This window comes from Protobothrops mucrosquamatus, unplaced genomic scaffold, assembly GCF_001527695.2.
Source record: "Protobothrops mucrosquamatus isolate PMUCROS unplaced genomic scaffold, P.Mucros_1.0 scaffold158, whole genome shotgun sequence".
Lineage (NCBI taxonomy): Eukaryota > Metazoa > Chordata > Lepidosauria > Squamata > Viperidae > Protobothrops > Protobothrops mucrosquamatus.
Window position 1 is genome coordinate 704,272 of NW_015386522.1, and position 26,105 is coordinate 730,376.

At 34.7% G+C, this 26,105-nt stretch overlaps 2 protein-coding genes across 2 annotated transcripts in view; one reads left to right on the forward strand and one right to left on the reverse strand.

Annotated features, from left to right (window-relative positions):
• Positions 1–19,538, forward strand: part of THOC1 (THO complex 1) — a 23,797-nt gene extending 4,259 nt beyond the window's left edge. The window contains exons 6-21 of the mRNA XM_015813471.1: positions 1,443–1,491; positions 2,188–2,283; positions 2,557–2,639; positions 3,312–3,385; positions 3,745–3,853; positions 4,349–4,480; positions 5,831–5,931; positions 6,792–6,858; positions 7,032–7,082; positions 7,684–7,754; positions 9,711–9,809; positions 12,925–12,990; positions 14,559–14,642; positions 14,778–14,925; positions 16,311–16,389; positions 18,362–19,538. Of these exons, the coding sequence (XP_015668957.1) occupies positions 1,443–1,491; positions 2,188–2,283; positions 2,557–2,639; positions 3,312–3,385; positions 3,745–3,853; positions 4,349–4,480; positions 5,831–5,931; positions 6,792–6,858; positions 7,032–7,082; positions 7,684–7,754; positions 9,711–9,809; positions 12,925–12,990; positions 14,559–14,642; positions 14,778–14,925; positions 16,311–16,389; positions 18,362–18,657 (1,605 nt within the window). The 3' untranslated portion in view covers positions 18,658–19,538. The remainder of the gene's footprint in view (positions 1–1,442; positions 1,492–2,187; positions 2,284–2,556; positions 2,640–3,311; positions 3,386–3,744; positions 3,854–4,348; positions 4,481–5,830; positions 5,932–6,791; positions 6,859–7,031; positions 7,083–7,683; positions 7,755–9,710; positions 9,810–12,924; positions 12,991–14,558; positions 14,643–14,777; positions 14,926–16,310; positions 16,390–18,361) is intronic.
• A 2,188-nt stretch (positions 19,539–21,726) lies between these two features.
• The window catches only part of USP14 (ubiquitin specific peptidase 14), a 27,120-nt gene continuing 22,741 nt past the window's right edge, over positions 21,727–26,105 (reverse strand). Inside the window, exons 14-16 of the mRNA XM_015813473.1 lie at positions 25,273–25,333; positions 22,809–22,916; positions 21,727–22,445 (exon numbers count right to left, since the gene is read on the reverse strand). Of these exons, the coding sequence (XP_015668959.1) occupies positions 22,294–22,445; positions 22,809–22,916; positions 25,273–25,333 (321 nt within the window). The 3' untranslated portion in view covers positions 21,727–22,293. The remainder of the gene's footprint in view (positions 22,446–22,808; positions 22,917–25,272; positions 25,334–26,105) is intronic.

Genomic DNA, 26,105 nt, shown 5'->3' on the forward strand with positions numbered 1-26,105 from the left:
AATCGTGTCATTTGTCAATTGCAGGAAAGAAGTGCAAATACATAAGAACCAAGCATTTCTGAGCAGTGGGTGGGATTCTGAAAAAAACAAGATAAAATTTGGGAACTTTCATATGCTTTATTAAGTCCACTGGCCACAGATTACTTGTGAGTGCAGTGGACGCACAGCTTTAACAGCATTCCTAAATCCAACATTTTTTGGATGTTTATCCCACAGTGGTTCCTTAGAGTGAGTTTCATTAGTACTGTATATTTTACTAGCAAATAACTCAGAGAAGTTCTTAAATTGTTGTAAGTGGACTATGATGATCTCTCAAAACTATGGTTCTAATTAAAAATATAACAAGATGTTTTTGGTTCATGGATTAAAACATATTTGTAACTCCCTGTGTTACTTTATTTTAATCAGCTTTTTAGATTAGTCTAAAATATTCAATTTAGTATTTAAAATCACAAATTATTTTTCAAAGACATTAAAGGACTATCTTCCCCAAAATATCATTGCTGGGAGTGTGAATTAGATAAAAGTCTTACAAAGTGCTCTTGTCTTCAGCGTAGTTATTCCTATTGGCAAAATGTAAATACCTTACTCAGGGAGAACAAAATTCCTTATAAGAAAAGAATTTGCCTTTGCATTTCTGGGGAGGTTGAATCAGCAGAACATGTCCTTCTAAATTCTGTTTTCTAAAGCATATTCTCTCATTATTCTGATCTTATGGTGTGTCACAATCTGCTTTTTTGCTTGCCGGTTCATACCCACAAATATGCAGACATAGAGACACAAAGAAAGCCAAATTTTGTATAATAGCTTTTTAGATTAAAAAAGAAAAATGCATAGTTGGCATAAGACTATTTTTAAGTCTTTTTGACTATGTTGGAATATATTTGTTCTGTGAGGTTAGGGTTGGGCTTATTTTATGATCATTCATACCATTGATATGTATGTATATGATCTGGCGATTGACCAAAAGAACATTATTTGATTTGCCTGTTTTTCAACCATTGTTTTGAGCTAATACTTTTTTTCCCATGATACCACAACATTGGAATAACCTCAGGGTGATGCATGCCAGTTCCTGCTCTGTCTGTATTTTATTAAAATTAATTATCAATAAAAATACATTGGTTTATTTTTATTTAAAACATTTTAATGCATTTTATTTTGATTCTGCTTTGAAATTACAGTTTGATTTGAAACTGAATGTTTAGATATATTTTGTTTTGTGGTTTTGCATTTTTCTTTGAAGTGTTTTTGCTGCACTGTGACTACAAAGGCCTGTTGTGAATATTTAATAAATATGAACATATTTATTTTTGCTTGAAATATATAAATTTATAGCATGCATAAGACACTATTCACAATCCTACTCTAGTGTAATTAACTGCATCCTGTTTTTTAAATATCAACTAATTATATCATGTTGAATTTTATGTTATTTTTAGAACACATTTTACTCTGCGGGAAAGAATTATTTACTAAGAATGTGCAATGGTGAGTAGCCTTTTTCCTGGCATTGCCAATGAAGATGCAGCCTTCAATGTAATTTTCAATGCTGCTTGTTAAAACTCTACTCATTTCCTACTATTGTTGATCAAGATCTAACAATATAATTCTGTAATGAAACATTACAGATAGTCCTCGACTTATAACAGTTTGTTTAGTGACCGTTCAAAGTTACAATGTCACCGACAGTTGCAGTGTCCCTGAGTCATGTGATCAACTTTTGCAACCTTCTGACAAGCAAAGTCAATGGGGAAGCCAGATTCACTTAACAACTGTGTTACTAATTTAACGGTAGTGATTCCCTTAATGAGAGATTGTTAAAATAGTAGAATGGGGCAAAACTCACATAATAAATTTATCACTTAGCATGAATTTTGGGTACAATTGTGGTCGTAAGTTGAGGACTACCTATACTGATTTATTTAGCACATTTTGCTTGACATATCTGCATTTTTATTTGAACAATAATTTATCTGTCTGAAAAGGAGATAGAACTGTGTACATATGCAACTTAGTAACACCACGTAATATATGGAAAATAAATAAAAAAAACAAAAGATTAAAGAGAATGCATGATTGTATTTGCAGAAAGTATTTACTGCTGTCTGTTTGATACCAGAGTCTATCCCTGTAACATTTTTAAAATGTGGAAACTTAAATAATTTTTTTTTTGATATCATTAAGATCTTTTAAGAAGACTGTCAAAATCACAAAATACAGTGTTTTGTGGAAGAATTCAGCTCTTCTTGGCCAGGTTATTTCCTCTTTCAGAAAAGTCAGGTAAGTTTTTTTTTTTAAGTGACAGCATGAGCAGCAATACAATGAACAGATTAATCCATCACATATATTTCAAACCCAATTAGGTCCTAATTTTATAATATTTTATATATGTAATCTGCCATATTTATTTCCCCCCCAAATTTTCTTAGATACCGTTGTCTGCATTTTTTAAATTGAAATATTGTATGATTATTTATAAACTGCTCAGAAAACTATGATATTTGCAAATATAACTTCAGATTATTTTGCCTGATCAGATTTTTCTCCCTACAGGGCTTAACTTGCAAAGTCAATTTAATTTGGAAAATATCACAGTTTTTAATACCAGTGAACAAGACAGCACCCTTGGACAGAAGGTTTTTTTTTTTTAATTCTCGGTTATGCATACAATATGGAAAACTTGGAAAATTGTAATTATAATAAGTAGGCTGTAATTCTCTCAAAAGAAGGAGCATGAAGAGATTTTAGGCATAAGGCAGGGGTCCCCAACCCCCAGTCCATGGACAGGTACTGGGCCGTTGCATGCCAGCAAGTGGTCTACACAAACACGCAAAGCCCCATCCACAGGATGCAGGCAGCACACAAAACCACGCCCCCTCCGGTCCGCGGAAAAACCTCTCCCATGTAACCGGTCCCTGGTGCCCAAAAGGTTGGGGACCTCTGGCATAAGGCATAATTGCAGTCTATTATTTAATTTATATTGCACCAAAATCATGAATTATGTCAGTTGCTTAAGGAACAAATTTTAGTGGAGAGGCAGAAGTGAAAAAAGAACTTCCCAATTTGTGAAATCAATTTCAATGTCCATTTTAAAAGTATTCATAGTCTGTTCTGTTTCAGCGACCACTGAAGTCTTTCAGCAGATTACTGATTATTTATATTTCCAATTTTAAATAAGTATCATATAATTTGCTTCTTCCAGTAATAATAACTGCACAAAATCTTAGTGCTTTGTTTTGAATGAGTACAACACTTTTCTACTTATGTAGATGCAATGGTAATTAGTTAAATTAATTCTGTGACTTTAGCATGCAGAGGAGAGAGAGGAAGGAATGGAAGTAGAAGAAGGTGAAATGGGAGATGATGAAGCTCCTACAAGTTGGTAAGAAAAGATAAATTTAAATTCCCAGTTGTGAAATAAAAGAAAATATATGAAATCTACTGGAATTATTTCTATTAAAAAGAATAACAATAACTTTTACATTTGCTATAGATTACTATTTTTATGAAAGTCTAGTAATCACTAAAATCTTATTAAATTGGGAAAATTATTGGTCGTGGCTATGTTTATTGAGATCCAAAGATGTTTATCCATTGAACAAGTTCTCATTTCTGTGTTTATGTAATATCAATAGGACAACAAATGTATGTATGTATTTAAATAATAAATGTACCAAATTTATTTTCAATAATAGCCTGAGATATTTATGAATGAATATATTGTAAATATTGGTTTGTCAGTTCCATTCCAATAGATTATAATCTGTACAGAAAATTTTGGTCACTTCAAGATTACTTCAGAAATCCTGTGCAGTGCTATGAAAAGGTCTCATGGAAAACATTTCTTAAGGTATTGTGCTTATTATATTTCATTTCCATTTGTGGGTATATACATACTACTTCTGGAATTCCAAGCAAAAAAATATTGTTATTTTAACCCACTTTTTTATAACTCAAAAAGTTGAACACACCTAGTACTCCTCCCCCTTATTTTCCCCACAACTTTGAAGTGAGTTGGGCTATAAGAAAGGAATTGGCCCAAAGTCACCCAGCAGCTTTCATGCCTAAATACAATGCCTACGAATAAACATTTTAGAATGCATTGAAGGAACATTAATTAAAAGTTGTAGACAACCCAGTGCACATGACAATTTATTTGAGGGGATTTTATCTGTAATGGCTATCTAGCCTTGTTTTTAATGTACTTGTGTATAAAAAGCATTCGTGGACAGTAGGTAATGGAAATAAAAGAGAGTAGACCAGCATCTTTTGCATCTCATCAAATCTCATTTCTGTTTTGAGGCTATAATTTGATTGTTCCATTTTATGTGATCTATTTTAAAAGTACTCGGAAGAAGTATTAACTGTCTTTGAGAGCTGCAAGTTGGATGACACTCAGGCATCAAGAAAAAAATTGGAAGAGCTGAAAACTGGAGGAGAGCATGTTTATTTTGCAAAATTTCTTACAAGTGAAAAGGTATATTTTTCCTGTCTCTAAAAAGTAGATTTTACTGCAAGAGGAATTTTGTCTTAATCCTCCCCACTGTAATAGTACTTCAGTTGGCAAGAAAATAATGATGGACTGTTATCTGATTGTCTTCTCACTGAACTCCCTGCACTTATCAGGGCTTTGTTATTTCTCTTGGCTAGTAGTCCCTCTGGGTTTCCCAGGAAATGCTGAAGAAAAAGAGCAGAACTTTGGAGCTTTGGGCTTTTCTGCTTGCACAGAGTAGATGGGTGAAAGAGAAATTGTTGGCGGTGTAGAACTTAGTTTCTACACTAGCAATGAAGAAATAAAAAGCTGGAATGTGCAGGTGGTCTTCATTTAGCAGTCATGGGCAGGAATTTCTGTTGCTTAACAATGTCGTCGTCAAGCACAACATCATGTGATTGTGCCGCTTAGAAACAACAGTTCCGTTCTTAACAGTTGCCATCATTAAGCACAGTAAGTGCAACATTGCGTGGCCATCCTGCAGGTTTCCCATTGACTTTGCTTGTGAGAAGCTGGCAGGAAAGCTGGCAGCTGAAAGAATGGCAATCGTGTGACTGTGGGACAGTGCAATGTTGTAGTTGCAAGCTGGTCGCTGTGTGTGTGGATCACAATCACATGGACACAGGGATACTACAATAACAGCCACAGATATGAGGAGTGGTCATAAGTACCATTGTAGGTGTGAACTGTTGCTGAAGAAGTGATTGTTAAGAAAAGAACTTCTGTATTTGGATTGGATTTAATATTGCAAAGCAGAAGTCATCCAGGAAGGAAATTGTCATTTTGGGTAAAGCATTAAAAAAAAAGATTTTTATTCAAAAACTACTTGATCCACTAGTTACAAAACCCACCTCTGACTAGATTAGTATGTGATTGGGATTAAGAATATTGATAAACGTGTTAACCAGATGTGTCCCTGGAGTTATGCTTGCCTCACCCAGGTATTCAGCAATGTGTACTTAGCTAAGGCTATTTCATTTCCCACAAATAACATTGTAACTTTTTTTTCTACAAATAAGATTAATGAAGTGAGCTTCTTAACACAAGTACAAATCTGGCCTTTCAGAATCAGTTAAAGAGACTTCACATTTGATTATTCTTTTAGAATCAAGATAGGAAAAGTTCATTTTTTAAAATTTAAGTTTCATATTTAATTTCAATATTTTATGTACACACCTAGTATTGATTCCAAAAACCAGTACACTGTAGCAAACTTCTTGTGTGGTTTTAACCATTTTAATTATACTTGCCCCATTAATTTCATTTTATTTACTTTTGTGTTATTAAAAACAGAAAACTGCAGAATGTGTGTTTATCTATCTCTCTTTTTAATAGTTAATGGATTTACAGTTGAGTGACAGCAATTTTCGCCGCCATATCCTATTGCAGTATTTAATATTATTTCAGTACTTAAAAGGACAGGTAAAGTTTAAAAGGTAAGCTAGGAAAGTCTTTTAAATACATTTAATTTTTTTTTTACTTTAATATACCTGTATGATCCAACTCACTGCTATCATTGTCTGCTTGTATGAATCTGCTTCTAAATACTCTTATGTTGGAAAGTATCTATGATCTATTTGAAATTCTAAATAGAAAGAAGTTAAAGATAATACAGAAACTGGGCTTTGATTATATTGCTTATTGATCTGTAATTACTGTATTTTAATTTTTTATATTTTGCAATACTTCTTACTATGTTTTTGATATAAGTATTTACATTGCTTTTATAGAAATCTGTATACATTTGACACCTGGGCAGTCTGCTTATTGTTCTACTCTCTGAATGTGATCTTGCATATTCAGGTCATTGGTGTTCTTGGGTGGACACAGAAATAAGATGTAAATTAATGTAGTAAATTAAAAGTGTAACTGAATGCAAGTGAGAGATAACTAGTTGTAAAAATACAACCTTCCTTGCAGTTAAATTGCTACAATAAAAGATCTGGTGCTGGAAAAAGATTGGAGTGAACTAGCCTCATACAGAATGGTATTTTATAGTAAGGATTATTTATTTTTCTTTAAGAACTGGGAAAATGTGAAAAAGAGGTACATCTTCAGCCTAAAATGAATTATGTTCCATTAAAATCAGTACGGTTAGTATTTTCTTAGTTTTGGTTGCATCAAGCATCATATTTTTTTGTTTTTCAGAGAGAAACGGAAGCTACTGGTATATAATTTTTTTTATAAAAAAAAATAATTCTAAGTAGACTTAGCAAAATTCCTCCTACAGATAAGACTGTGGTCCTGTATCAAATGCACTGTGTATGTTTTGACTTATATGTGTCTTATTTCCTAGTTCAAACTATATTCTGACTGATGAACAGTCCCTGTGGATTGAAGCTACCACAAAACTAGTTTACAAGGTCAGATTAATTAATCATCTTGTGCATTAATCATAATGGTGCTTTTAAGAATAAATTTTTCATAAATTTTATTTTGAACACATTTCCATGTTATATTCCAGCTTTATTGCTGAGCATCACATTTTTAGCTTCTGTGCTGCAACTTTAGATTTTTATGGCTTTTTTAATTACAGCTTCTATCAGAAAACCCACCTGATGGAGAAAGATTCTCCAAAATGGTAGAGGTAAGTGCTTTGTTCAAAATTTCAATTACATTAGACTTTAGATTTTTATTTCTTCTTTTCAATTCTCAGAGACTGCCTAGACAAGCCCCTGCAATTTTTCTGGCAAGGTTTTTCAGAAGTGATTTGCCATTGCCTCCTTCCTGCAACTGAGTCCAGGATTACCCAGCTGGCTTTGTGCCTAGGATGGGATTAGAACTCATGGTTTTCCAGTTTCTAGCCTGAAGCCTTAGTCACTACACCAAACTGGCTCTCAAAGTTTAAATAAGCACCATCTATTTTAATTGGGCTCTATTATAGTAGTATGCTTCGAAATTGTAGTTCCTCTAAAGTAAAGCTGATCTCTTTGGCACCCAGCTTCTACTCACAGTAATCATTTAAAAATAAATTCATGCTTTTTAGATCCTTGAATTCAGTTCTTCCACTAGGTTCTTTTTTAATTCTGAATTTTAAAAATATCTTTATATATTTAATGATTTTAACATTTATTCTACATTCAGTGGAGCACTTCTACTGTTCAGCATTGTAGAAAAGCTACATTTTGCTAACTCTCATTTTCTGCCTTTAAGAATCTTTTTGTTACTGATATTTTTTGCTTTTACAGCATATATTAAACACAGAAGAAAATTGGAATTCATGGAAAAATGAGGGCTGTCCAAGCTTTGTGAAAGAAAGGTTGCGTATATAAAACATTTCTTTTTAATCAACATTGCAGGTGGTTTTTGAGTTATGACCATTCATTCAGTGATTATTCTAAGTTATGATAGTGCTGAAAGAAGGCGTTTATGACTGGTACCTCAAGTTACGGCTGTTTCAGCACCCCTGCAGTCATTTGATTGTGACCTGTTCACACTTACAACCAGTTTTAAGCAGCCCATGATCACTTGACTGCCATTTGCCAGCAGTCCCTGTTGGCTTCCCACAAGCACAATCAATGGGAAAGCTGGCAGGGGAGGTCACAAGCCACTTGGGGGGGCAAGTCTCCTGCACCCATCCCAGAATTTCTTTACTCGCTTGTACACACCATGCCCTCTTTTTCTCCTTTGTTCGCACACACCATGCACTCTCATTCCGCACTTTGCTCTCTTGCACCATACTTTCCTTCCCACTTTTGCTCACTTATACACACCCACCAGTACCCTTCCTCCTCCCTTCACTAGCTCACATGTGTTCCCCAGTGTCATTCTTCCCAGGTCTCTCTGCTCCTGAGCACATTTCATGCTCTCTTTCCCTAGCCTTTCTATGATCTAACACAGTGGTGGCGAACCTATGGCACGCATGCCAAAGGCTGCACTCAGAGCCCTCTCGGTGGGCACACGCGCCATCACCCCAGTCCTAGGCCTTCAGCTGGGTTTTATAAAACCTTTTTGCTTTAGGCCACTGCTGCCATGTGCAAAAAAAATGTTCATCAATCAATCAATTTCAACTTCTCGCGGGGGAAAAAAAGATCTCGCAAAGTTGGAATTGATTGATTGAACTTTTTAGTCCCACCCAGTCTGCTGTTACCACCGCAGCCATGCCCACCCAATTGGCCACACCCACCCAATGGACCACGCCCATCCGGCACCCAATGACATAAGTGGGGTTTGGGTTGCGGTTTGGGCACTCGGTTTCTAAAAGGTTCGCCATCACTGATCTAACACATGTACGCACCCACCAGTGCTCTTCTTCCCAGGCTTCCCTGCTTTGCTGTCACCCCACATTTTCTTTCCCCAGCTTTCCTGCTCTTGCACATGCACCCATTAATGCCCTCCTATCCAGACTTCCCTGTTCCCACACATACTCTGTGCCTGTTTCCCCAGGCTTCTGACAAGCAAAGGCAATGGGGAAAGCTGGATTTGCTTAACAGCCGTGGCAAGTAAGGTCATAAAATCACTTAACATCTACCTTGCTAGCAAAGGAAATTATGGTCCCAATTGTGTAAGTTGAAGACTATCTGGAATGGTTCTTTGGTCCTCCCTATGGCTCCCTTCCCCTTCAGACTGTTCCTTGAGACCCCACAGGCCTTGGGCCTACTCACCCCATGCCCATCATCCATTACACACTTAACTTTTAAAGATCTCCATACCTCATGTTGCGGAAGGAGGGCACGCTTTTCAACCCTGGGTTGCGCAGCAGCCTCGCAGAAGCGGCCATCATTTTTAACATACCCACAGTTACTTAAGACAGTCTGCACCGTCTTAACTGGCACATTCATGTGGGCATGTCAAAATGGTGGCGGCTTCTGTGAGGCTGTACCACAGCCTAGGGCAGGGGTAGGCAACCTTGGCTCTTTTATGACTCATGGACTTCAACTCCCAGAATTCCTGAGCCAGCTATGCTGGCTCAGGAATTCTGGGAGTTGAAGTCCATGAGTCATAAAAGAGCCAAGGTTGCCTACCCCTGGCCTAGGGAAAAGGAGGGTACAGGGCCTGGTGGGGTGGAAATCAGCCCTAAAATCTGCAAAGGGTCTCAAAGGGCAGGAAGCAAAGCACAAGTTTTGAAGACTGGGCCTATGCTAGGCCTTCATGGGCCTCCTCCACCCATGAGGCACCCTGCTCCACCCTGCAGGCTCCATTTCAGTCATATCTTGAGGACCACCTGTAACCCTACACTTATGGTAGTTCTTAACTCTGACATCTTGTTTTATAGACCGAGTGATTCCAAGCCAGTGAGACCTTTTGTGCGAAAGAGACCAGCTCCTGAAGATTTTCTAGGGAAAGGACCTAACAAAAAAATTCTAATGGGAAAGTATGTTCAGTCCTTTATTAATGCATTTCTGCTTTGTGTTGTAAATTAAATGATGCCAAGTGATATTGCAAGGCTGGAAGTACTGCTTAAATTGTGAATGTTAACATCTGTTTTTCCACATAATTTAAAGTGGAAAAGCTGTGGAGAATTAAGATATGTACTTACACATCAGATGGGCTAAGTAGGTGAGATAAGATTAAAATATAAGTTCAAAACACTGTTGAGCAATAGTCCCTTATGTGGGAATTAGAGAGGTTACTTGTCTAGGCTGGGTGTACACTCTCCTTGAAGGAAGGAAGTTGTCAATGTGTATAGAGTCATGGTTGTTTTTTTTGTTTTTTGTTTTTATTAAAAAAAATTTAAAAGTTTTACAATATAATTCCCCACCTCCCTCAAACCCCACCCTTCCCCACCCCCCTCCCTCCCCCCCGACTTCCCAGAGCTACACACAGGGTTTACAATACAGTAATTATACTCTGTCTTACATTATATTACCCTTAAATTAACAATTCTATAACATCCTTTAGCTNAAATTTTAATAAAATAAACTACATTAACAATCTCAAATTTACTCAAAAACCAAATGAAACTTTTTAGTTCCGTATTTATTCTCAATATAATCTATCCATCTTCTCCAAACCAATATATATCTTTCTTGTGAGTAATCCTTCACATAGGCTGAAATCTTAGCCATTTCTGCTAAATTTGAAACTTTAAATGCCCAATCTTATGATGGGTGATTGGAATGGTGTTTTGGACTCAAATTCTCCTAATTATTCCAAATTACCTAAAGCTTTTTTTGATTTGAAAGATGATTTGGAATTTAGAGATATTTGGCGAGAACGGAATGTGGAAGATAGAGGCTTTACTTTTTTTTCGGATAGGCATCAATCATTCTCCAGAATTGACTTTTTTTTAATTACTACTGAACTTTTCTCCAGGGTCAAGAATGCTAAGATTTTTTTCTAGAACATTGTCGGATCATAGCCCTGTATGGTTGGAGTTATTTGCTGAAGACGGGAATAGAAGATCTTGGAGATTGAACGAGAATTTATTTAGATATGAGGTGCTCTCGCAGAAATGTAGAGAATATTTGAAAGAATTTTTTGCTTTGAATATGCATAAAGGCACTTCGATGGCAATGGTTTGGGATGTTAGTAAAGCTTATATGAGAGGGGTTTTGATTCATATGAATAATGGATACAGGTGTAAGCAGATGCAAAAACGTAAAGCGCTGGAAGAAGAGATTAAATTGAAGGAGAGGGCTTTTATTTTGAACCCATCAGATAATAGATTAAAGGTTTCTATAAATATGTTGAAGGAGCAATTTAATATGTTAAAGACTTATCAGATTGCAACTAATTTGCGTTACGTGAAACATAATACGTTTTGTAATGCAAACAAGCCTGGTAGGTGGTTGGCTTATCAATTACAGAAGAAACAGAAATCACATAATATAGAGAAAATAGAATACAAAGGTAAAGAGGTATATCAACAAAAGTTGATTAAAAAGAGTTTTTAGATTTTTATACAAAATTATATGCTACTGAAAATATACAAGCTTCAGATATAGACAAGTACCTACAAGCAGCACATTTTCCTAGACTTTCAAATGAACAACGAAAGGAGATGAATTGTTTAATTACGTCTGAGGAAATTATTTTGGCAATTAAACAGTTAAAACTGGGTAAGGCCCCTGGTACAGATGGATTATCAGCAATTTATTATAAAATATTATTTGAAGAGATGATAGAACCATTAAAGGAACTTTTTAATAGTATTCAGATTGGAGAAGTGCCCCCGTCTTGGAGAAGGGCTTTTATATCGCTGATTCCAAAGGAGGACCAAGATCTTACCCAGCCTAAGAATTATAGACCTATATCGCTTTTGAATACAGATTATAAGATTTTTGCTAAAATCTTGGCAAATAGATTAATGCAAGTTTTGAAGCAAATGATTCATAGTGATCAGTCTGGATTTATAATTGGAAGATACATGAAATATAATGTAAGACAAATTGTTAATTTAATTGAGTATTTGGATAAGAACAATCAAGTCCCTGCGGCATTGATATTTTTGGATGCTGAAAAAGCTTTTGATCAGTTGAATTGGCAATTTTNTTAGTTCCGTATTTATTCTCAATATAATCTATCCATCTTCTCCAAACCAATATATATCTTTCTTGTGAGTAATCCTTCACATAGGCTGAAATCTTAGCCATTTCTGCTAAATTTGAAACTTTAAATGCCCAATCTTCTATAGTGGGCAAACAATCCGTTTTCCAACATTGAGCTACTAATAATCTTGCAGCAGTTATCAGAGTCATGGTTGTTAATGGAGGCAGAAGTGGTTTCCATGGCAGGGAAGGTCTTTTTCTGTCTATGGCAGGTGCATCAGCTACAATAGTTCTTTGATAAAGGCAATCTGGTCAACAACCCTATGCTAATAAATTCAGATTGGATCATTGCAATACACTGCACTAGCTTTACCCTTTAGGTTCACCCAGAAATTTGAAACTAATGCAAAATGTGGCTAAATTTATGAATGTGGTTCATCACCTGCTTTTGTTTGTATTGCCTGGTATTCTTTGAAAACGATAGTAGGCTTTTAAAAATAAATACAGTAATAATAATAGTAGTAGTACTACTAGTAGTAGTAATAAAATTTGTTTATATCTTTACATCAATTATTTGCTTTTTAATAAATTGTATTTGTTTTGGGTTACTTTTCAGGATAAAAATCAGGATAGAAATGTATAAGTAAAATAAAAATAAATCTTAACACAGATTTATTTTTATTTTACCTATTAGTAGTTCTACATATTAGAATTACTTATTAAATCATATCTTATTTTAGAAACAGGAGAGCATAGAATTAAAAACTTGCCTGTGATTCTAAGCTAGTTCTTATATGGAAAGTATTGAATAACAACATTGTTATTCGTTGATGATGGTAATGTTTGTGGTATAAAGTCTATTTCATCTCTCATACCTCTGCACACAAACACATCCATAGACCTATGCCTTTTGTTGAAAAAAAGTTGTGTTCAGAAATATTTGGCATATGAATCACAAAATATAAGAAATAGCAATCTGCTTTATATTTTGGTTTGCAGTGAAGAATTAACTCGCCTCTGGAATTTATGCCCTGATAACATGGAAGCGTGTAAATCTGAGAGTCGGTGAGTAGTTGTAGTTTCTGTAACACTCTGTTTCCTAAACTAATATTCTAGTGACGTTAATGCTACTGATACCTGGAGCTGGCCAATGATTTTGCTAATCATGTTGCAGCTTCTTGAAACTGATTCATAAATTGGGAATCCTGCAAAAAGAATAGATATGTCCTTGTACCACAATTGAGGTAAACAGGAAATCCCTGAATATCAATTGTGTTCTTTTTGTTTTTATTTTGTGCCTATCTCCCCTTATTTATTGGGTCTTCGGACCTTTGAGTGGCATTTGGATAACTGTCAGGATGGGATAATTGCAATTTTATCTTCCTTTTCCATGGATGAAGCACTGAATATTATATGAAGGGTATAATGAAGGGTAGTATCTCTTAATCTTTTGGACTCTGTCATGATGATGTTGATTAGATTTTTTTAAACAAATTGATGAATTAATCCCTATCTATATTTTTCATGGTGGTTGGGTTATTTATATATCAGCAAAAGTATGTAATAGGATTTATTCATTTATATCCTGTCTTTATTATATTTATAAATAACTCAAGATGGTAAACATAACTAAGACTTCTTCCTCCTCCTATTTTCCCCAAAATAACAAGCCTGTGAGGTGAGTTGGGGAAATCATGATCTGGTTTGTAGCCTCGTACCTATGGGAAAATAGACAAATGGTAATTCAGTCTATCAATAAGGTTTTTTTGCAACTTTTATATCATGTTTCATGACTTGCTAGATTAAAGGTGGGGTATCTCTAGCCCACAGATCCTTATGCAAGGCATTTGCCCAACCTTCATGAGTTCCTTCTGTATGAAGTGTTTTTGTTAGTGTTAGCATTTGAAATACCTGCATTTGTTATTACACTTCAGCTGTCCTGTAATTTTCTCCTTTAGGAAGACGTAGAGCAGGGGTGTCAGACTTGCAACTTCACGTGACGGGTCACGATGTATCGTGACTTTTTCCCCATTGCCGGAGCTGGGGTGGGCGTAGTTTCGGCATGATGCATCCAGCCCGTGGGCCGGCAGTTTGACACCCCTGACGTAGAGGAAGGCGAAAACCCAGGAAGGGTTAGATTCCAATTGCAGCTAGCAGATTCTGCTCTAAGTCTGTGTAGGATGAGGCAGGAAGTGATTGTTCATTATTTTCTTCCATACATTGCCTTTTTCCATCTAGGAAAAGGCAAAAAGACATTTCCCCTCTGATCTCCTAGCAGAGAAATCAGTGTTGGACGGAGCTTCTGTCCAGTAACGGGGCTTCCTGGAAATTGGATTGCTTCTCCAACTTACACTAATCATATCTTAATGTAATTAATTCTGCTATTATTTGATAATTTAATCTGAATTATTTTTTTTAAATGAATGTATGTGCCATGTGATAGGCTACATAGTAATGAGAGGAATAATCTCAATAATTTATTGAATTGCTCATGCAAAGGATTTCTCACTCTAAACATAAAGAAGTTGAAGCAGAAAAATTAACAGTTGTATTGTTATTTTAGAGAGGGGGCAATATTTTAAGAAATATTTCTTCGTTCCAAATAAAGCACTTGTTTTCTGTTTATTTTCTAGAGAATATATGCCAACATTGGAAGAGTTTTTTGAAGAAGCTATAGAACAAGCAGATCCTGAAAACATGGTTGATAAAGAATTTAAGTATGTTCCACAAATAATTTTTTTTCATAATTCTGCCTGTTCAGGTGTATATTCAAAACATATTTTGATGTAATAAGAAAATACTTTTTTCCTAATCATCAAATACCGTAGTCTAATTCTCATTTTGTAACATAGGGTTGTGAATAATTCTAACTACGGCTGGAGAGCATTAAGATTATTGGCAAGAAGAAGTCCTCACTTTTTTCAGCCAACCAATCAACAGTTTAAAAGTTTACCGGAATACCTTGAAAACATGGTCATTAAATTAGCAAAAGAATTACCTGTAAGTAATATTGTCTAATACATATAATTATTTTGAACATTTTATGCTTACAATGAATGTTGTTTTAATTGAAATAATTAAAATATAAATATACAAAAATAACATTTTATTTCTTTACATTTATGTCATGTAAAACTTTTTTCTACTATCTATGCTTTTAAAGTAGAAGCAAAACAGTTCTGAAAAACTTTAGAGTGTGTTAAGCTGACATAGTTCTTCTCTTTTTGTTACTGAAATATTTAATTTTGTATCATGAAGTGATGCTGTAAATCTATCCATTCGGAAGTAAATTCCACTGAGTACAATGGGATTAACTTCCAGATTCAGAAATATTACAATCTCATTCTGTAATTAATGATATAAATTTTTATAGTAAAATTAATAAATTCAGAACAGTGTAGTGACTATGATTAAGAAAGTCAATAAAACATATTCTATTTAAGTTCTGCTATTTCACCTTAACATTGCTCAACTTTGCTATTCATCTGATGCATGAAGTATATATTTTAATTTAACCAAAAAGAAAATTTATATTGAGAGAAAAACTATATGAAGGCTTATGGATTTTGATTTGACTCACTACTCTGGAAAATGGAATACTTTAGGAAGTTCTTTACTCTTTACTTTTTCTCCTCTACTTCATCTCCCCAAATCTATCCTATTCCAAATGACCAAATTTTAATGCCGGACATCTCCTTTCATCCACTATATATGTGACACTTAAAGAAGTAATAAGAATATTGGGCCCATGTTCTGTGATAGATATTTTTGCCTATAATTTCATTCATTTGTCTTACAAATGGTCAAGTTTTGTTTGTGAATAGAAATCTCTGCAGAATAGTATTTTTTTGTTTTTGTTTTTTGTTTCCTTAGCTAATGGTGATAATCTTTTAAAAAGAGTATATATTTTGTACTCTTGTTCTTTTATGAAAAGATCCATATTTGAGTTTGGACATTCACTTGGCCAGTATAAAGGGGCAAAAGGGGAAAAAATGGAAAGACTGAAATTTGTCTTGACAATGAAGTTTTGAATGAGTTGTAGCAAATTTGTTTGTATTACCTATTAAGTATTTAGGAATATTTTTAAAATGTTTTTATTGCAATGAGATATTATTTCTATCAACCTAGCAATTTAGTACAATAAAGAGTTTTTTATATCCAAACTTCAGAAATGCAATTGAACCTCGTTTGAAAAGAGATTTTAGTTTTTTATTCTTTATTCAATGTTTGTGATGTACTCTGCCTCTGTGAAAACAAAAATCCTAAATGTACAGTATTATAATTTCCAAATGTTTTCAAAACTTTCTGTCATGTGCTCAAGATACCACCATGCAACAATTTTTTTGACCAAACACATACAGTGATACTCAATTCTCTCATTATAGCCTCCTTCTGAAGAAATTAAAACAGGCGAGGATGAAGATGAGGAAGATAATGATGCTTTATTAAAAGAAAACAATGAAAGTAAGGCTGGATTCTTGGGCTTCTCCCTGTTTCCTTTGACACCTATTGAAAAAAAGGAGTATGTGAACAGAACATTCTCACTGAGTTCTTGTTTACCGCTCTGAGTTGCAATTCAAAATGAAGAGTTTCAGATTTATGTATCTTGGAAGCAGAAAAGATATTGTTGTGCTGCAGCTTCATAGCTTCTTTAGAGGATGGCCTCTACGATTCACATTTCATCCAGCATTACTATTGGATAACCTGTGGCACATTCTCAAATCTTTATAATATTTTCTTCTTTGAAATGCTTTTCAGATTTAATATATAGGTAGTCCTCAACTTTTGACCACAAATGGAACTGGAATCTCCATCACTAAACGATGCAGTCATTGAGTTTTGATGTTACTATCTTTTTACTGCTGTTGTTAAATGAATCACGGTGTCATTAAGCAGATATGGTTTATTCCATTGGTTTTGCTTGTTGAAAGCCCCCTGGGAAGTCATAAATGGCTATCCCATGACGCTAGGATGCTGCAACCATCATAAATACATGTCAGTTGCCAGAATTTTGATAATGTGACTATGGGGACACTGATGGTCAGAAGTATGAGGACTGATCTTAAGTAAATTTTTATCATGGTTGTAATTTCAAATGGTTGTTAAACAGTCATAAGTCGAGGACTACCTGTAACTTCTTTTGATTACGTTTTTTAAAAAGGAATCCCTTTGTCAGCCATTGAATCATCTTTGAAAATTAATTTCCACTTTAAGAAATCAGTAGTAAAATATTTTGGCTCATCATAACATAGAGCAAATATCATAGGAATACCTTCAAAGTTTCAATTTCTTTCTGCTTCCCAATCTGAGAACTTTTAACATATGTTGTTTTTAAGCTGTTTATTCCTACTGCTGAAATTCATTTGCATGAGCCCTTTCTTCCCTATTTCACATATGATTATTTCATATACAATTTGTGTGCAGTTTGTAGTGACTGTATAAATGTAATCAATGTTTCATTAATGTTTCCTTATTCAAGATAGCATTGTTTTAAAATTTTCTTCAGTAGTTTAGCTGCATATTTGTTCTACTGCACTTTCAGATTTTGGCATTCTATATTTTCTTATTACTAATTTGAATAGCCATATTCTCTAGCTTACTCCAACTGAAATTTTCCTCCTCTGCATCTCAGGTCCACTCACTTTTGAATAGAGCTGAGGTAATCAGGCTTGATTTTCAGTACTGTCCCTTATCAGTAACGTATACCTTAAAAATGACTTCCCTCTCTACTGTTCAAATTTTAATTCTTTGTTATTTCTAAAATGAATTGTAAATTAGCACATTCAGTCCTAAGCAAGCCAAGGGCCAATTCCCCACTAGCCTTTTTGTCTTGTTTTTTGTTGTTGAGATGTCTGAATACATTATATATTTGCAGTGGTGGGATTCAAATATGTTCTCTGTGTGGATGCCGCTTCTGGAAGTCCATTCTGGGCCTGGGCAACAAAAAAATTAGCTAACGGTTCTGCCAAACTGGTGCGAACCGGCTGAATCCCATCACTATACAGTATATTTGGGGAGAACATCTTCAGTGTTCATACAGACAACTTATTTTCAATTTACTGACAAGGTGTTTGCTAAAAATTGGATACATTATTATTTGTATTACCTAGAAATATTATAGTTTCGCAGTATTAATTAATTAATACTGTAAGAGAGCTGGGCAGTTCCTAAATGTGATAAAAAAATAAAATAATTGTTAATATCTTTGTTTTCCTGTAGTAAATTTAAGAATCAGATATTTCTTAAGCATGTTTTCAGTAAACATTTTATACGCATTGGAATGTAAATAAAACATTGCCATTTACATCATGCTCAGGTAAACATTCACTGTTACCTTGACCTTTCAGTGAAAAATAGTCAGTTTCGAGGAACAATTTAGGTTACTGTCCAATTATTGAACAGCATTGTCTAAAAATCTTGTTCATTTTCGTTTTAGGTCCAGATGTTCAACGGGACAAGCTTGTAACAGGAGAACAAATAGAATTATTTGCTAACAGACTCGGTGAATATTGGAAAATCCTGGCTCCATACTTGGAAATGAAAGACTCTGATATAAGGCAGATTGAATTAGATAGTGAAGATCTGAAGATGAGAGCTAAGCAGTTGCTTGTTACCTGGCAGGATCAAGAAGGAATCCACGCTACTATGGAAAATTTGATTATTGCATTGAACAAAGCTGGGCTGAATGACATTTCTGAAAGCTTAACCAATGACAGTGAAAACAATAGCTAATCTGAAAATAGCTTTTTAATTAAAACAATGGCCATTGTTGCTGAATGTAATATTTGATAGGGCGGTTTAATTTGATGAACAATAAATTCTCTTAATAACAATTGTCTAGAAATTCTGCAAAGAATTCATACTACTAATTAAGCATTCCTCTGAAATCCTTAGGATGTGCAAAAATAGAAAATATATACTCATGAGTGTGTTATAAAAGGGATGTCTTTAATATAACTGAGGATGTTTTAAGGGGCCAATCTCAAATTATATGTAAGCAGGCACTTAATTTCTTTATTGAAAAACTAGCAAAGGCAATTACTGTTTGTTTGGTAACAAGCTTTGTATATAGGAAATCAATAAGGACTAAATTACAGTTAAGCTATGATTTTCATATAGTCTGTTATAATAGAGTGCCTCCAAATGTTACGTTGATAGCAGAATTGCAACAAATACTTGGTTTTAATCATTCTAGGTCAAGGTTTTGTAAAAATCAGGCACAATGCTGATTTGAAATGAAATAGCAAATTGGTTAACTTGGGATTCTGATCCTAATGTTCTGTAGTTTGAAAAAAAAGTGGCATATTGAAGAGGACAAATATTCTTCCCATTAGGCAATTAAATTGTGCTGTTTCTTGGAGAACTCCATGAAATTCAGGTGTAGTGAACGTTATCCCTTATGTCAAGTATTCGAGTAAATGTTTAAAAAGCATTTTGTTGGAGAAAAATATTTCTAGGTATTCTGGTTTAGCCTTGTGCTTATGTGAAATGAGCTGTAACAATAAGAAGTCAACTTTTCACCCTAAAGCATGCATCTCAATGCTGGAGAAGGACCAATTATGTCCTACTTAATTTATAGAATTCTGTGGCTTCTTTTATAAACTTATTCAGTGTCTTTTCAATTTGTTCAACTTCTGTCCACTACTCTGGTTAACTACTGAAGCAGGTAATGCTGATGTAAAGAAATTCAGTATAAAGAACATTCTGCAAAAAACGTCTTTCAGAGGGTTGTAAGATACTATGCCTATCTGTTGATGGCAGCTGTATTACACTATCTTTTAGAACCATTATTTTGATAACTGTCTGCTGGATAATATTATAATTGGATCTTAAAAAATTAAATGCTGGTGGTTGTGAGCCCTAGATCTTGATGGCAAGAAGCTGTTATGATATGCTGTCCCTCAGAAGTTGGAGGCATATTAATGGCTTTCATCTTGCTATTCATAAACCTATTTTCCTGTCAAGATTGTAAGATCTAGATCAATATTTCTGAACCTGAACCCAGCATGTTGGTTGTGAGAATTGTGGGAGTTCAAGTCAACACATCTTAAAATTGCTGAAGTTGAGAAACTGTGATGTATACTATTTTTTTGTGGAGAGTGATCATGGCATTTTTGGCTGCTTTGTCCCATATCATGAGGCTTGCCTTTGTTTTCCACTTCTTTTGTATTCCTACTGTCTCATGAATTGTTCTCTCCTTTTCAAGGCTTTTGAGGTTAGAAGGGTAAAGTTAGATAGTAACTGTGTCTGTTTATTAATCAACTCTTCTTAACGAGGCCGTTCATTACAAATATTTCTAATCTCTATTTCTTCAGGTAAGGAATTCCTGCCTACTATCAAACTATGTAATGTGGTTTATCTAAAGGAGTTTAAAAATGTCATGAAAACATGATTCCCCTATGCTCTCTTGCCTAAAAAGGTATTTACATTGATAAACCACTTATGCCATCTCCTCTATCACTATCTATTGTTCTTCCAAGGCTTCTATAGTCTTCAAATAGAAATCCTGAACCCCTTAAAACATTTGCTTCATTTGCCAGTAAGAAATCCCAAGTCATATGGCTTGGAGGAATTGAAACATGCCTTGATAAGGCAATCTTTGTTACAGTTCTTGTATTTGGTTGTACAGCAAGTGTGCTAGTGTCCATATGTATGTAAGCAATAGCTATTTTCTCTGTTGCATTATTTCCAGTGTTTGAGGTCCTATTATCTGTGTTGATAATACTGTAGTCCAAGAGTGATAGGGATCAAAAGACCATGTTTCCCTTTTGTGTCACTACTCTGGTCACCAGAATTAGGATTCACCTCTTGAGAAAAAAAATCAGCAATCCTAGACTGGGTTTCTTTTTCTTTTCTTTTTTTTTTGAGATTTAATATATAAATCAATATCTTCAGGTCTGGCCACAGTCCTTTTTGTTTGTAGCCACCTTTAGCGAGGTCCATTATTTCAGTGGTTTTCCTTCATTGGCTCAATTTATAAACATCATTCAGTAAGTGCTTATGGAAGTTCTACAAAGAGAAGACTGTCACTTTAAAGATGCAGCTGGGAATTGCAGATTCTCTCTTTATAATATATCTAGATGAAAATAGCTTATCTGACTTTACAACCTTTGTGTTCCATTGTAATTTCCAAAAGGGGTGTTTAAAGCAGATATGCTGAAACATTAGTTAGGTTTATTTGTGGAGGTTTCAGCTCAGTTGCAGCATTTTCTATTTCTTTTACTCTGTCTTTCCTCTGAGCAAAACAACAGTGGAACAAAACGGAAAGAATCAGATTAGACATTGGTGAAAATTTCCAAAAGGAACAGAGCAAGATTGGAACTGTAGACTTAAAGAGTGTATGCTTTCAAACCTTTTACCTAGAACAGCTCAACAGAATATATCTGCTTTAAGAAAAACATAACTATTTAATTTGCTGTACAGATAAGGAAGTTTTTAATAGGATTAACTTTTCAAACTCATTAAAATTTGCATTTATTTAATATAAATTAGCTCTATTTCATTGCATTAAGCAAAGACAAGCTTAATGCAACTAAAATCTTTGAAGTTCTACCCTTCATGTACAATAATAGTCATTTTCAATGTCATGCTTTTTAAAATATTGTGTTTTTACATTTTAAGATTCCTGTACCTTCCTCTAGATAATTGCCATTATTGGCAAATTTTCGTACCCCGTGTAGGTGGGCAATATTTTAATGTCCAATGTTCAGATGTTAATTCCTGTAATTCCCAACTATTTGATTGAAAGATCACCATGCCTTTGAAAGTATGGTACCAGAATGAAGGGAAACGGGACACAAGTTTTAGATAGAACACAAACACCAACAATATTTATGTAAGAAGCACCATCATTACTGATCACTTTTTATTTGGAGTCAAAAATGCCAGAAACAGAGCAGACTGAGTTGGCACATCAGGCTGGACAAATACGTGATTGTAGCCATATTTCCACAGGCTATGAGTAGCAGCACTGAGTTACATGTTGAGGCAACAATTGAGTTTTATCTTTCTGACACAATAAAAAGGATGGACAGCTACTGAACTGGTAGAAACCATGCAGGAGTTAACAAAGATATGAATAGGTGTGCAATAAATATCTTCCTAAAAAATTAGATAAGCTGGAGGCTCATTTAATTTCATTAATAGTTAACATTGTTTTAAATACCAACTTTTGCAATACAGTATTAAAATTATTTTCAAATGTATCAACCTACTCCTAATAAGTAGCTGATTGCTATTGGCCTTAATTTTAAACATGTTTTGCTGTCTTTTTGCACCAGATGATAGTATTTTAGTGATCCAATTTTGCAGTTTGTGAGTCTGGAATTAAGACATTTATTTCACACCTTACAGATGTAGATAGGAAGTCTACTGTTCAGATTCATCTTCCATTACTTCAATTCTGCGTGGCCCATAAAGTAGAACATAAGCTATATGCCAATCTCCACCGCCTGATAACCTCAAAATATCTTCAGGTGTAACAATGCTAACTTTGTCATCATCAAATTTAATCCATTCATCTGTGGGAGAGAAAAAAACATAGTAAATAACATTTTAAATGACATTAACGTGAGAGGCAGCAAGGTGTAGTAATAAAGGTGCTGGCCTAGAAAGCAAGAATCTTGAGTTCTAGTAGGCATGAAAGCCACAAAGGGGCTTGGGTATGAAAGCCTGTTGGGTGACCTTGGACATGTCATTCTCTCTCAACCCAAAAGGATGTGGGGAAATTGAAGGTGGAAGTCTTAGATATGTTGCCACCTTGATTTATATATAAAAAGGCAGAATAACATAACTGCAGAATTAATTTTTCAATTTAGTTTTCAAAAAAGGCACCCAAGTAACTTATTCTATCATTTGGCTAGTTTCTACAATTGCTTCAATACCTTGTTTTCTTTTAACCCAAGATACATAGTGTCCAGAAGAACTAGATCTTCCTTGATGGGTTAGCACTGCCTGTAGATCGTAATAGCCACAATTATTGGAACCAATATCTGAGAAGGCAAAGAAGATGGTACAATGTGATATAATAATAAACACTTTACACTAACTACTGTTATCCATTTATATTATTTATTTCAGAATCAGAACAGGAGAAGCAGATTAATTCCACAAAATATATTTGGGACAATGATTTCTCTCCATCAATAAAATGTATTCTCAACTGTGCATGCTCTTCCCTGATCCAATCCCCGTTTCAGAATACAGAATAACAGTTAGAAGGGACCTTAGAGGTCTTCTAGTCCAACCCCCTGCTCAGGCAGGAAGCCCTATACCATTTCAGACAAGTGGTTATCCAGTATCTTCTAAAAAAAACTTCCAGTATTGGAGCATTCAAAGCTTCTGGAGGCAGGTTGTTCCACTAATTAACTGTTCTAACTGTCAGGAAATTTCTTCTTAGTTCTAGGATGCTTCTCTCCTTGATTAGTTTCCAACCATTGTTTCTTGTTTCTTGCCTTCTGTTGCTTTGGAAAATAGGTTGAGCCCCTTCTTGTTTGTGCTATCATGTCACTTCTAGTCCTTCTTTTCTCTAGACTGGCCATACCCAATCCTTGCAACCGTTCTTCTTATGTTTTTGTCTCCAGGTCCTTAGTCATCTTAGTCGCTCTTTTTTGCACTTTTTTTCAAAGTCTCAATATCTTTTTTGTAATGTGATGACCAAAACTGAATGCAGTATTCCAGGTGTTGTCTTACTAAGGCTTTATAAAGTGGTACTAATACTTCATGTGATTTTTATTCTATACCTCTGTTAATGCAGCCTAGGACTGTGTTGACTTTTTGCAGCACATTGCTGGCTCGTATTTAGATGATTGTCCACTAGGACTCTGAAATCCCTTTCACAATTACAACTATTGAGCCAGGAACCAGCTATACTATACCTGTGCATTTGGTTTTCAAAAGATTGCTGGATGGTTTTAATTTTTTGAAACTCTAAGCAGTCCCAAAGTCTTACTGCTTAAGCAGACCTGTGCTTCCAAAACATACACTATCTCCACAGTGAATGGCCTGCTTCCATGTATTTCAGTATAATCAGATACTAGAGGTGGGAGAAGCCAATGAAGTAAATGCATAATAGATATTTATGGGTATCACGCCTGTAGGTATGGTAACAGAGTTAATCAGAGTGCTTTGCATTAAAAGTTGTACAACTGCATACAACAGAACTGGCAAGATACTAGCATTCCTACTTCTATCACTTTTTCTTCAGATCCATCTGCAGCTGACTACAGATTATTATAATATGAAATGTTTAAGACACAAACATTTCAAGCTAGATTAAAATAAATGTAATAATTTTATTCAACACTGAATTTTTATTGAAAATAGAATCATTACATTTATTTTAATCTATCATTTTGTATTAGTTATTTCTGAGTTTCAAATTTAATTTGAAGTTAAAAGCTTGCTGAATTATAATAATGGAAATTTATATACTAAACATGAAAAATTATGACTTGTGGTCTCTTAACCAATAGAAGAAAATATATGTAGCTCAGAAATTAACTGTAGGATCCTTGGTGTTTTCTTGAATTTGGTTGTTTTCTTGCAGATGTTTCATTATCTAACTAGGTAACAGCATCAGTGCTGTGAGGGTGGGATTTGTTCCCTGTTTATATACAGTTTTGGTGTGGCTGTTTTGTCCTTGGTAGTCCTTTGATTAGAGTGTTCTCTTCTGCTTGTTTGTTTGTCAGGTGTTAATCCCTGGAGAGGATGTATTGTAGTCTTTCTGTCCCCTTCTTGGCTTTTTATAGTCTCTTTTAAATGGTATGTAAATGTGATTTATCTTCGAGTGTCTACTTATGGCTGCTTTGTCTGAGTGTCAAGCTTCCAGGAATTCCCTATTGTTTTTTTAGATGTAGCTTGATCAAGGTTGCTCATAGTTTCTAGTTAAAATTTTGATTAAGTCTGCCCATGTGTTGTGAAAGTAAACAGTTTTCATAGTGTCTTCTGATTGTCCACTACGGTAGTTTGTATTAATGGAAGCGCTATTAGTTTTCTGCCTGTCTGGCCTACATAGTGGCTGTTACAATCCTTTCAGTGTACATTGTAGAAAAGTCACTTTTTTTCTTTTTCAGCTATTAGGTCTTCTTGTTTACTTAACATGAAAATCATACCTAATTTGCTAACTTCTGTGTTCTATAGCTATTAGCTTGTCCTTTAGATTTAACTGTCCTTTATTAGCTGTAACAAAGTACTATTCAAAGTACTGTGGCATACAATCTTCATACTGGTTTCAATCATAGTTTCAGATATTCACTAATTGGCATTCCCAAATAATATATCTGCTTTCAATTTTTAAGATAAGGCAGAATAAAAATATCTGCAGTTCTTAAATGTCTTTCTACTTACCCTCGGAAAAGGAAAATGGTTCATACTTAATCTCCTTCTGTGAGCCATCACCTTTACTAGACTTGAAAATAAAACAGAAGACGTTGGTTTGAGTTAATTTTGGAACTATAAAATATGGCCTTAAAAATAAGCAAAATTCTAGGACAGTTTTTATATTATTATTCGGAAATAATTTGTAAAATGAAAAGTAGTGGTGGTGGCTGCCCTGATTGTTTAAGTGCTCCTGTATATGAATCAGAGAATGTGGAACACCAGGGACAAGGGATCACAAGCAAGGGAAATCAAGTTTTCTTTCTGTATGGCAGAGATTTTTCATATATACTTTATTCTTACAATAATGATCCAATAAAAACAATGAAAACATAAAAAGTAGGGATGCAGTATTTGATGGTTGATAACCATCAACATCAGAAAGGAGAAGCTTTATGTGAAATATGTGTTTGCCCTGGACAATGCTGCAGAAGAAGCAAAATAGGAGAATTATTATTCTCCTATTACAGAGAAATTACAGAGGTACATGGACTACAAAAGTTTAAGTTTTGTACCACAAAGGTAATGCCATTCAGATAAGGGCATTTTGGAATGTCTGCCCACTAGGAGCGCTAACACATGCTATTCATTCATTCATTCATTCATTTATTGGACTTATATGCCGCCCTTCTCCCCACAGGACTCAGGGCGGCTCACAGCATATTAAAACAGTATAAAACATTATCCCCAATAAAACCAATTAAAAACAAATATTTGTCGCTGTGTCTTATTAAAATCATTAAAATTGTCCCTATTTAAAATTCACCTTAGGCCAGACCCGCTTGCTGAAAAAGCCATGTCTT